Source organism: Telmatherina bonti (genome assembly GCF_933228915.1).
Source record: "Telmatherina bonti genome assembly, chromosome: 24".
Lineage (NCBI taxonomy): Eukaryota > Metazoa > Chordata > Actinopteri > Atheriniformes > Telmatherinidae > Telmatherina > Telmatherina bonti.
The window spans coordinates 22512601-22525845 of NC_136633.1; the positions used below are offsets into that span (position 1 = coordinate 22512601).

A 13245-nucleotide genomic window follows, 5' to 3' on the forward strand; every position below is an offset into this window, starting at 1 on the left:
TGGACAACCCCAACGACGTCAAGGAGCTCATTCCCGAGTTCTTCTACTTCCCAGAATTCCTGGAAAACCAGAATGGTGAGGTTTCTTGGAGAGCGGAGGCCCCGTTTCTCTCTGAAGTTCTTCTAAAACTCATTTTCTCGCTCTTTGATCTTCACGTCCCCTCAGGGTTCGATCTGGGTCGCCTGCAGATCTCGAAGGAAAGAGTGAATGATGTTGTTCTGCCTAAGTGGGCCAAATCGCCCGAGGACTTCATCTACAAACACCGCAAAGCCCTGGTGAGATCCCGTTAAACCCCCCCCCAGTTGTTTAACGCATTTTCCTGTTACACACCTGTTTTTCTTTTGCTTTCACCAACTTTCCTACATTTTAGCCCCAAAAAAATCACAAAATTCAGCAAATTTTACTTGATAAATACAGTTATTTACAATAAATGTAACCAAACTGGAATTATGAAAATTCAATTCAACTTTATTTATATAGCGTCAAATCACAGCAATGCCATCTCAAGACGCTTTACAGACAGGAAAAAGAAACCTAGTGAAAGCCAATTCATAATATCCTAAATAAGGAAACCAGCAGATTGAGTTGGAGAGTTCAACTCAATCTCCCATCCTGAGCAAGCACACTGGCGACAGTGGGAAGGAAAAAACTCCCTTTTAACAGGAAGGAAACCTCCGGCAGAACCCGGCTCAAGGACAGGCAGCCATCTGCCTCTGCTGTGTGGGGGGAAGAGGACAGAAAGACAACAGGAAAACAGAAACATAGCTTACAAATGGTAGTAAATTAGTCAGACGAAGCTCAAGATTGCTCTGATACTGACAAGTTCCCAGCTCAGAATTTCATGATCGCTTCATCATTTCCAACCAAAATTTCTCGAAATTCCAAGTTGTGAGGACAACTTGAACACACCATAAGACTTTTCCACATGACCAGGATGTGGAGATCGCTCCCAAAAGGAAATCCTTCCTTCTGCACATGTAGATCCAGGTTAGGGATGCCCATTCTGTCCATCTGAAACCATTACTCGCGGTACTTTTTCATTAATACTTGTCGCTCAGTAATGGAAAATTACAGCTGTACAACGTGCATTAATATCTTTAATTTACAGGCAATATGGAATATAAACACTGCAAAAACTCAGCCTTAAAAAAACAAGAAAAAAATATACAAAAATTAGGTAAATGTTGCTTAAAATAAGATAAATTATCTGGCTTGTCAAGACTTCCCAAAACAAGTAAAAATACTCTTAAAACAAGAGGAATTCTCTGGCATAAAACTAAGAATTATCTTACCTTTAAAAGAATAAGCATATGAGTACTTAATTTAAGATTTTTAACCTTACTTAGATTTCAGTTTTTGCAGTGAATAAAGCTCAAGAAAATCAATACTTAAATCTTTTAAAAACAGTCCGACATTATACTGATGTGTAAACTAAACAAACAAAATGAATCATTTAAAAACTACAATAATATGAGATGTTTTAGATTTATTAAATAAATAATAATGAAATATAACAATGTTTAACAACCAGCATTAAACTAGTAAAATATCACAACATAACCTCAACGTCTGATTGGCTGCCATGAACATGTGACACAAAAATACCTCATTTCTGGGCGCTCAGAATTTCTTTGCCTAAAACTCTAAGAAGTGAAAACAAGTGGCATCGTTTCTATCCATAAAGTTCTATCTCCATAAAAAGTATGGAATCCGACATCGTGTTGCCTCCAGAGCATCGATACGCTGATCCCTAACGCAGAGATCTGCGTCTTTGTTTGATGCAACAGGAGTCGGAGTTCGTCTCTGCCCACCTTCACGAGTGGATCGATCTGATCTTCGGCTACAAACAGAGGGGCCCTGCAGCAGTGGAGGCCCTCAACGTGTTCTACTACTGCACATACGAGGGTAAGACGCTCCGAACCAGCAGCCTGCTGCGATGTTTGTGTCCGTCACAGTTCAGCACGCTGAAGACTGCTGCTGTTGTTGCAGGGGCGGTGGACTTGGATGCCATCACTGATGAAAAGGAGCGTAAAGCCCTGGAAGGCATGATCAGCAACTTTGGTCAGACCCCCTGCCAGCTACTGAAGGTGTCAGGTTTAAAACCTCTGTGACATATAAAATAAAGAAAGAGACACGGACTCAGAACTCAGTGTAACCTTTGCAAAGGGGAAGAGAACAGTCTCAGAGCTCGCACCAAACTGAGACTCCTAACTGTCTTCTTCGCTTGCTCTTTCTCTGCTCAGGCTTTTTATTTTCCAGTTAATGTATAGTATTAACTTAATTTACTCCTGCAGCTGCCAAAACAATAAGCATCTATTTTAACAGACTACCAGAAGCAAGTCATGAGTAAAACAAAGATAACCATAGGATGGTATGTCTGAGTGAGCCAAGCTCATTAAGCATGAGGCACCCTGCTTCACCAGAAAGAATCAATCTTTGTTCAAGTAATCTCAAAAGTTAACATATAATAAAAGAAAATATAAGTCATGAACAAATGATAATATATAAATTTTCTAACAGAAGGTGCCGACAACGTTGAAAACAAAGACTAAAACCTCTCGTTTTGTCATAAAGTTGTGTGTTTTTGATGAGCTTCTGTGTGTTTAGGAGCCCCACCCTGTCCGTCTCTCTCAGGAGGAAGTGGAGAAGAGGAAGGCTCAGCTGGACTCTTGTCCTCTCAACATGTTCGAACACCTCGGAGATCTCAAGTCCTTCTTTGTGGAGGTTCGATCATTAAACAAGCCAGATATGAAATAACTAAACCAAACTGAGGATGATGAACCGACTGCTTGTGTCTTCAGGGCATCAGCGATAACGTCGCGTTGGTCAAAGCGGTGGTGCCAAAGAATCAGTCTCATTCCTTCATCACTCAGGGAAGTCCCGACATAATGGTGAGTCTGGTTGCCGTGGCGATCTGAGCTGCATCTCAGACCAAAGAGGTTTGTCAGCAGAATAAAGATCTTTTAATAAGTCGACGTGCGCTAATGAAGGCTGTTGTCACGTTGAGTTCCTCTTCACGCCATGAGAGCAACAGTACACATCATCAACCAATCCAATCCACTTCATTTAGAAAGCACATCTTAAAAACAGAATGTCGCCAAAATGCTGCACACGAACTATTAATCTTGTTAAAATAATAAAAACCGGTAAAACAATTAAAAATAAATAAATCCCCAATAAAATAATTAAAAGGAACAATAAAACAAATAAAAGACGCAACTCACACAGTGTTAAAAGCCAAATAATAAAAGTGGGCCTTTAGACGAGACTTAAAGCACTCCACCGTGGGGACAGCTCGGACATGGAGGGGCAGAGCATCCCACAGCCTCGGACTGACTACGGGGAACACCCTGTCCCTTCTAGTCTTAAGTCTCGTCTTAGGCACCACAGGCCACAACCAATCAGAGGTCCAGCAGGGCTCCGAAAAGGATCTGGTTGAGAGATCAAGCCGCACCTTGTTGCATCGTCTGCGTGAAGCGAGAACTTTGTTCCTGCATCGTGTTGTTTAACCTTCAGCACACCGCAGGCGCATTCACGTGCGAAAATACAGCACAGTTCACTGTTGGTGCATCTGCAGCGCCACATTTAGAAGACAATGATGTGTCTGAAGAGGAACTGTTTGAGCTATTTTTTAACAAAGAGATCATCGCTCTGTTGGTCCGCGTGACTAATCGGTATGCAGACCAAGTAAAAGATGCAGGACGATCGAGTCGTGTAGAAAGCAGCCCTGATCTTCACCAGTAAAAAAAAAGTCCCAAAGAAAACTGTAAATAAATTTGTTTGTGTTTTTTTTTTTTAAGAAATATATCAAAAAGACACAATGAACATATTATTTCATTCTTTATTACAACAATAAACAAGAAAGGAATGTGCTTTTGAAACAGCTAGGCATGATTTCTTTCCTGTTTGTGAAAAAAATGCAGTTTTATAAAGAAAAAAACAATTTTTTATGCAGCATGATGAAGGTTAAGATGCCAGATAGTAAGACCTGGTCCTACGTATGAGTATGTTGCGATCAATCAAATCAATCAAAGATACTTTATTCATCCCCGAGCGGAAATTAAAAACAATAAACAAGAAAGAAATGTGCTTTTGAAACAGGTAGGCAGGATTTTCTTTCCTGTTTGGGAAAAAAATGCAGTTTTATAAAGAAAAAAACATAATTTTTATGCAGTATGATGAAGATGCCAGTTAGTAAGACCTGGTCCTACGTATGCGTATGTTGCGGGTCCTTTTCACGTCGTCCAGACAGCGATGCCTTCCTGCGCTTTGTTTCCAGGTTACAGTGAGTCAGAACTGCCTGGTCGGGACCCACGGGTGGCTACCTTACAACAAGAACATCTCCAACTACTTCACCTTCATTAAGGACCCCACCGTGTCCAACGCCAAGTGAGAACATCATTCTGCACATCTGTTCCAACGCACCGCGGCACCTTCTCATGTTCTGTGCAGTTCATGCAAACCTCTCTTTGCACCTTCCCACAGAACCCAGCGCTTCCTGTCGGGACCCTTCGCCCCCGGCGTCCAAGTGGCAGCCGGGTTGTTCGTCGTGTCCCATGACGGAAAGCTGCTTTTCAGCGGCGGACACTGGGACAACAGCCTTCGTGTCACGTCGCTGGTCAAGGGAAAGACGGTGGGACAGCACATCCGACACATGGGTAAAGCTGCAGCTGGACTCGTTTTGTTTGCTCCTCTTCCAGGTTTCTCCTGTAATCTGACTTTTGTCTCCTCCTCAGACATAGTAACCTGCCTGGCGACGGACCACTGCAGCATTCACCTCATCTCTGGCTCCAGAGACACCACCTGCATTGTGTGGCAGGTTCTGCAGCAGGTGAGGACACCTGGGGATGCGCGTCAACACGCATCATCATCGTACGCAGAGGGAGAAAGCTGAATGTGGTGCGTTTTGTGTTGCAGGGTGGCGCTCCCGTAGGTCTCCACCCCAAACCCATCCAGGTGTTGTACGGACACACAGATGAGGTGGTCAGCGTGGGCATCAGCACAGAGATGGATATGGCTGTGTCTGGTTCACGAGTAAGAGATTTCACGTTTGTCTTCCTCAACATCTCTTTTTTCACATGTCTGGAAATAAGCAAATCAAACTTTATTTGTAAAGCACTTTTCATACAAAAGCATATCAAAGCGCTTAACATTAAAAATTTAAAAACAATTTCGTCTTCATCTTCACCTACTGCCGCTTATCCGGGGTCGGGTCGCGGGAGCAGCAGTCTAAGCAGGGAAGCCCAGACTTCCCTCTCCCCAGCCACATTTGCCAACTCTGCAGAGGGGATCCCGAGGCGTTCCCAGGCCAACCGAGAGATATAATCCCTTCATCATGTCCTGGGTCTTCCCCGGGGTCTCCTCCCAGAGGGACGTGCCTGGAACACCTCACCAGAGAGGTCCAGGAGGCATCCTGACCAGATGCCCCGAGCCACCTCAACTGGTTCCTCTCGATGCGAAGGAGCAGCAGCTCTACTCCTCACCCTATCTCTAAGGGAGAGCCCGGCCACCCTGCGGAGGAAACTCATTTCAGCCGCCTGTATACGAGATCTCGTTCTTTCGGTCACAACCCATGACAGACCGGCGCAGAGTCCGCATTACTGCAGACGCCGCAGCAATCCGTCTGTTGATCTCACGCTCCATCCTTCCCTCACTCGTGAACAAGACCTCGAGATATTTAAACTGCTCCACTTGAGGCAGGACCTCACTTCAAAACAGTTTCACATTTAAAAACACACACACGTTACCCACCCACACACACATCCCAACCCTTCCCCTGACCACTGATGCCAAAATAAAAACTAATAACTTTAGGATTCTATCATCTGTATCTGGCTTGACACTTAAATTAAACATGTTTTATTTTTTTATTTCACGAAACTGTTAGTTTGAGCGTCCAGATCTGTTGAAAATGCACCTGAAGTCAACCTTTTTACTCAACGCAGCAACCTTTATGATGATTAATTTAGTTTCAAAGGGAAACTATTTCTTCCAGTTGGCCTGTTTTTTACCTAATTTACATATTTAGACCAAAAACTTGCAGAACAGAAATTTTAGTGATATTGTAAGTGATAAAAGCTGTTAATGAGCTGGAACCAGTGGATCTGTTAATCCTGGGTCTTTAGTGCAAAGACGTTTCCTTTACAGGTGATTTTTCTTTAACTGGTAACGTTTCCAGAGGGAACTGTAAATCTACCGTTTCATGACAAACGACTAGGTTCCAGATTCCTCCCTTGTCTGTTTTTATGAATGAAGTCATGCTGCGTGTTTTCTGCGTGTTTCAGGACGGGACGGTGATCATCCATACGGTGCGGCGCGGTCAGTACATGCGCTGTCTGCGGCCGCCGTGTGACAGCTCCCTGCCGCTATCCATCCTCCACCTGGCCGTGTCCTGGGAGGGACACCTGCTGGTTCACACCTGTCTGGAGGGCAAAGCAACGCTTAAAGTACGTGCTCAGTTCAATCATTATTCACGCTCAGTGGATGGTTTGGTAGCATTAAAAGGGGAGATGTTGACAATCCGTTGGTGGGGTTTTAGGATTGACACCTCAGTCGGCCAATCAGAGTGAAGAAACAAAGACTGGCTTCCAAATTCATCTCAGATACACCAGTGACACTTTAAGAAGAAATCTTGAAGGTTGTCTTTTGTAGGAAGAGGTCTCACTCCAACCTAAACTACTTTTCTTCTTGATATAAATAAGCAGAACCTTGCTGGTTCGTTTCCAACAAGATCAAAGGAACAAAGTTTTGCAGCGTTTTTAAGCTAAAATCAAAGTTTGACCACAAAACAGAAAAGATGAGACATACGTCATGATTCTGGGAAGTTTGTGTGGATTTAATTTTCCTTCATTTGGGAGTCGGTGCTCTGTAGAGCTGCTTACTTTACTTGTTACATGTTGGATTGGTTCGTCTTATCGTGTCTGTCCTGCAGCATGCATCAGGATGCAGCAAACTCGCCTGCATCCAATCCAAGCACTGATGATTCCTCTACGTTCACCTGAGCTGGTAGAGCAGCTGTCACTCACCTGCTCCTCATGAAACCAGGCTCAGTTCCCAGTCCGCTGCTCTCTGCTGCCACTGGTCACTTTTTCTTACAAGTTTCACTGCAGATTCTTGTCATAGCCATTTCTGGGTTTTCTTCTATTAGACCTGAATATGAAGCCATTTAATTTATTCTGTGTATTTTTCTTATGAGTAACAAAAAGATGTGAGTTTTCAGTCTTTTATTAAGACGTCTCACATTGAGACGGAGGAGCAGCTTTGATACGTACTGGGACGTAGTCAGGTTTGTGGCGTCGGGTAGCGTGATGTCGTGGGGTTTGATTATTTTTCACCACTTTAAGACATTTTCATCAACTTAAATCAAGTTCTAGTTTATTACTTTCAGCCTGTAAATGTTTAGGTCTGCTTTCCTTTAATTCACTTAAAGAAAAATGAATCATTTATATTGTTGTAAATCGTTTTTTGTTGTTGTTGTTGGAAGTGTGTAAAAGCTCCTGTCTGCAGTAAAACAGTAAAATAGTATAACGCATTTTTTTTCCCGTCTCTCCAGACTGCATCACTTGGTGGCCGTGATTTTTTCCTTCAATCCCCCCCTATAATCCTAATGTTATCTGTTAATATTATCTGTTCTTATCTGGTATAAGGCGGCGCCGGTAAAACTGGCTTCAGTTTGGTTCTGTAATTTTTTTGTCATTATGTTACATGAATTTCCCCTCTGGGATGAATAAAGTATCTTTGATTTGATAATCAACATTAGACGTGATATAAGTCACTTCATCTTCGTTCCCACTGCAGGAAATCTGACTTATTTCCTGTCTGTGATCCATATCTGGTGTTTCAGACAGTCTGGAATCTGAGTCCACTTCCCTGATCATATCAGATCCGTCACGTTTCCTCTTTCCGTAGCTGAAGTGGAGGCGCTGTATGTCGACCGTATATCCAGTATTCATATTTACTCCTTTTTCGAACTCCTTTTATCTCACGAATTTATTTAATCATCAAATTGATGAGAAATTATTATTATTATTGTTATTAATGTTAATATTTGTGATTATTATTGTTTTCTTAATTAATATAATTAGTATACAGATGTATGTATATACGTGTGTATATACAAATATACATATGTGTGTATAGGTATGTACGTATATTTTTCTTTTCTTATTTTCTTTCATTTGTTCAAAATAAATAAACTAACTAACATATGACCACATAAACATCAGGAAGATAGGTGAAACGGATGTAAATAGTTAAAACATTTATTTATTTTTATTAATTTGACCTTGAGAATGTTTTTTGGCTGCCGAGTGTGATGTCATAGGTAAAAGCTTAACTTCTTCCAGGTTGTAACCTCTCTTAAACTTCATAGAAGAGATAGTAGAGATGACAACTTTTAAATATGAAATATGAAATAAATATGAAATTTAAATTTAAATATGAAAGTTAATAACTGAGGTTTTTTTTTGTTTGTTTGTTTTTTTTACATTAGACACTTGAACTTTGTTGAACCTGGAGGTAGAGATATGATGCCATTCTAATATTGTCTGCATAAAAGGTGCATGCTATGGTTATGTGTCTGTGTGTGTGTGTGAATGTGAATGTGAGGAGTGTTATAGTTGTTGTTTGTATGTATATAAAACTTGAAAATCAATAAAAATATTTGGGAAAAAGACGAACTAACTTCAGTGACGGTGGGGTCATGTGGGGACACCAGCTCAGAGTTCAAGTTGCTGAAGACCAGAATCTGTACATGAACCCTGAAACTGTTTTTGTTTTCTCTCCAGGATAAAAACACCCTCCATCTTTACTCTGTGAATGGAAAACACCTCTGCAGCGAGCCTCTGAAGGAGCAGGTGACGGATATGTGTGTTTCAGGCGAGTATGTGATCACCGGCAGTGAGCAGGGGTATCTGTCCATCCGAGATCTGTACAGGTAAAACTTCCCGCTGCTTTCCTTCCATCTTCCCGCCTGCTGAGCAGAAACCTGCAGGTGTTACAGCCCACTTTGTCTCCCCGTCCAGTCTGTCTCTGCGTGCCGAGCCCATGGCCATGCGGGTGCCCGTCCGCTCCGTGTCCGTCACCAAAGAGCAGAGCCACGTGCTGGTGGGCCTCGAGGACGGCAAGCTGATCATCGTGGGCGTGGGGAAGCCGGCGGAGGTAAAGAACTCCCTGCGGAACTACATCGCTCAGAGCCTGGAGGGGTCCCCGCTCATGGCCTCGCCGCTGCTGGCCCCTCTCCGGGCTCGATCTCCGACCCGCCTGCTGCACCAGCGTGACCAGCTGGTGTTCAGCCCCACTTCCAGCTCCCAGAAAGCCCAGCAGCCGTAGCCCCCGTCCCGTCGCATCTTCCACGCTGCTGCTCGTCTCAGCGGCAGCGAAACCGATCCGGCCCACAGTCACCTCTCCGTCTCAAGGATGGTTTTCATCCGCAGCCAGCCGTTTGGGCCGCACAGTCGCTGCAGACACGCAGCCGCCATTCGGCTTTACCTCTTCCTCCTGTTTGTTCCACATGAGCTGAGCTGAAGAAGACTTGATGCTGTAAACCACAAGTGTTCCTGGGTTTTTGCTGCTCTGCAGACCGCGACAACATGCTGTGAAACAAACCCAACACTGCAAACTCAAGCCATAAGCAGACCACTAGTAATCTGGTGCCAAGATGTTGAAATCATGTAAATAGTGTTCGAATCGACGTTTGAGGCAGTCGCTGTTGAGTTTTTTTGTCTGAACCTTTTGCACTTTTCTCGCTTTTCGTCTTTTCGGCTCAATTTGAAGTGAATGAAGCTTTGATTTTTATTTTGCTTTCACAAGTCAGTTGAGCTCTAATTAACTTATCAATCACTCATCAATCATATCCCTCCTCCCTTCTTCTTTTGTTTCCTTTGACTTCACACTTTTCTTTCCTCATTCTTCCCCCCCCGCCTTCCTCCTCCTCCTCATCTACCTCCAACTTTCCCAGATCACCCGGAAGCTGTGGGGCTCCAGCAAGAGACTGACTCAGATCTCCTCGGGCGAGACGGTGTACAACCCCCAGCAGGACAACAGCCGGCCCCCTGAGCCCTGAAGCGTTCCCACATTCCTCCCACCCCTCCCACAGTTTTCCTTTTTTTCTCCGTCAGTCTTCCTGCAGCTCCTCCATTCCTTCCCTTTAGTTTTATCAGGTGGAGGCAGGAAGTCTGCGTATGCAAACGTGTGTTTTCCTGCTTTGGATTAGCGCTGGCGCCTCAGGTAAAACACATTGCTGCTTCCCTCCTCATCCTCTGTCACTTCCGCATCAGTCGCTCTGATTTAAACTGACAGCAGTTCCTCTGTATGAGTGTGTGTGTGTGTGCCGAGTGTATCGCCTTGTATCTGAAAATACGGTTTCAAGTGGCCTTTTTGTTGGTTTTTTTTTCCCTACTTGTTTTGATCTGGATGCAGAGTTCATGTTCACCTCCAAGCTGCCCACCAGCAGCCTTATGCAGTAAGACAACACCACTCACACAACCAAGCTCGCTGCCTTTTTTATGCATTTTACATCCTACTTTCATCCCTTACTGTTTTCTTTGTGTGATTTGGGATGAATGGATGCATGTCCCACTCATTTAAGTTAACAGAGATCAGGCAGTGATGGAGAAGTTATCGGTTTTGTAAGTTTTTACATGTGGCTGATTTTTTTTTGTTGTTGTTTTTAAGGACGGCACGTCCTTCGTGTTTTAATGTTTGCATATCATTTTGTAAAAAAAATTGAAAAAAGTCGGTAAACTATTATTAAAACACTACATTCTGAAAGATTTATAACAGCAGAGAGAAAGAAAGCACCTTTGAGCTGCATATCTGTGTTTCTCTGAATGTTTTCAGTTACTTGAATCTGTTTATTTATGATTGGACGTAGCATTTATTTTGTTTTTTAATCACATTTTGTCTCTCGAAGACTCTGATAACACATATTGGAAACTGACTGTTCACACCGGTAAAAGAAGGAGAAAGAAGAAATCCTCAAGGGCTCATAGAGATGTCTGTGTTAACAGCAATACAGCTTCCTTTACGTCCCACATTGACCTCTCAGACGTCCTCGATTTCCAGTCTTCCTGCAGCGTCACGGAGACATTTAGTAAACTAAACTTCCAAGTTTCCCTCTGGATGCCTTCAGATCTCGTCTTTGCCCAAAAAGCATCCTCTCTCTTTACCTCCACTTTTTTTCTGCATGTTGGGACTGATTTTAGGAGCTTTCTCCGTTTTATGGGGCATCAAGAAGGGTTAACGCCTTTTTTATCGTTGCTATGGAGAGTAATGTGCGCTTTAAAGATGTTTGCATTGCCAAATTCTCAGTCTCGTCATACATGTGGAATCCGGAGTTGTGTGAACGACATCCGTTTCCTGTTTACTGGTTTTTCATCTGATGCCATTTAGGTTTTATTTAACAGTCAGAGCAAAGTGGTGGGAAAGACCAGTTTCCATTTCATTAAAAGGTGCAAAAGCCTTTTTTTTTTTTTTTCTTCCTTTCATTTAAAAAACCAGTCTGAGTTGCTCCCGACTGCAACAAACGGAGTGCCTTTATCCCAGTGTGGTGTTAACATTGAGCTCTGTCTTCCCGAATCCAGCTGAGCGCAGCATTCCACGTCGACCTTCCCGCCATGTCAACGGGAACAAAGAAAACTGTAGGAGTTACTGTTTTTTGTGTCTTAGCTTCACCAAAATGGATGTGTGTGTATATCTGTGATTATTTATGAATACAGTATATAATGTACAGCATGATTTTTAATGTACTTTTTGCACTTTCCAGGTACTAAATTGTAACTAATTGTTTTAACTTTGCGCCCTAATCTGTACAAACTGCTTTGTATACACAAGTGGAAAATGATCATTAAAGTCTTGCCTAAATTTATAGAAGTTAGATGTTTTCTTTTCATGATGAGTAAAATTGTATTTTTACAGCTTCACAGTGGCTCCATATGTTAAAACTGGAATATTAAATCATGTTTTTTTTTCTTTTTAAAAGGTGATGTAACATGAGCATCCACCTTTCTTAGGTGTAGATCTATCAGGATTACAGACTAGATTGATGAGAAAACAACTTAAACCTTGGAAACATCATGTGGTTTAAAAGACATCACTGAATATTAGCAGCGCTGGGATTAAAAATAAGACTTAAAAATTTTTAAAGATTTTAACAAATATTTTTCAAATTACTATAATTCCTTCAATATACTGTAAATATTTTAAAATGTATGTTTGTATACATATATTTTTTAAATATTTTTATAAATGGTAATATTGCTTTTAAGCATAATTTTAAATGCCTTAAAATTTAAATATATTTTTAGTATTTTAAATGTCAAAACTATTTTAGAATTAGATTTTGAGTTTTTAAAATGGAATCATATATATTTTAAATTTTAAATATATTTTTGACTCTAATGGACTTGCAAGCTGTCCAGGGTGTACCCTGCCTTTCGCCCAAGACTGCTAAGATAGGCTCCAACTTCCCTGCGACCCTTCACCGGGTTAAGCCTTTAGGATGAATATATATTGACAAGTAAATATGTTATAGAGAGAGATGAGTGAGCATTGCACTGTAATCAGTACAACTAGCAAATCAGTTGGCTTATGTAACTAAAAGGCTGTAGGTGGAAGCAGACGCTTATGTCATACCTGCTCTTTTTACCTGAAAACATAAGAGGGTTTTTTTTTTTTCTTCTACAATATTGATATAACAAATATAGATATGAGTGTTTATCATTTTTATTTTAACAACTTTATAATTAAAATGTTAAACTTTTATATTATTTCAGTATATTTTAATTTCTCTTTAAAACAAACTGAACATGGAGCAGAAATTATAGAATCTATAAAGGCCCCAAAATAGAGCCTTGTGGGACACCGTAGGTGGGAGCTGAGGAAGAGGACCTGAAAAATGTAATGAGAAATTGTACGAAAGGCGGAGGTCACGTATGAAGAAAGTTTAGATCACATATAGGAGGAAGGAGACCGATCATACGATATGCTGATATTTATTAAAGAAGACAGAAGTGATGAAGAGTTAAGCAGCTGTTGTCATTTCTCTCTGGTTTTCATGCAGCGATGGGGTATGAGCAGATGGACGCTCTCTTCAGTTCACAGTCTGCGGCGGTCCACCAGCTTTCATCTGCAACAAAAGTGGGCAGGGACAGATTATTTAGACATGTTGCAAAAGACATGCACAACAGCAGCAGACACAGCGGGATCTTATCTCATGTCTGATAAACTGATAAACATGATGGACGT

General features: G+C 41.9%; 1 protein-coding gene across 1 annotated transcript; it reads left to right on the forward strand.

Annotated features, from left to right (window-relative positions):
* Positions 1 to 2: 2 nt before the first annotated feature.
* LOC306774154 (neurobeachin-like protein 1) lies at positions 3 to 11789 on the forward strand (the record flags this gene model as incomplete). Its single annotated transcript, XM_079264134.1, has 13 exons — positions 3 to 75; positions 166 to 275; positions 1788 to 1905; positions 1990 to 2087; positions 2608 to 2724; positions 2802 to 2891; positions 4280 to 4389; positions 4486 to 4658; positions 4737 to 4831; positions 4918 to 5034; positions 6285 to 6446; positions 8787 to 8935; positions 9024 to 11789. Coding segments are annotated over 13 exons (1719 nt in total), but the record flags the coding sequence as incomplete, so codon positions are not given.
* Positions 11790 to 13245: the final 1456 nt, after the last annotated feature.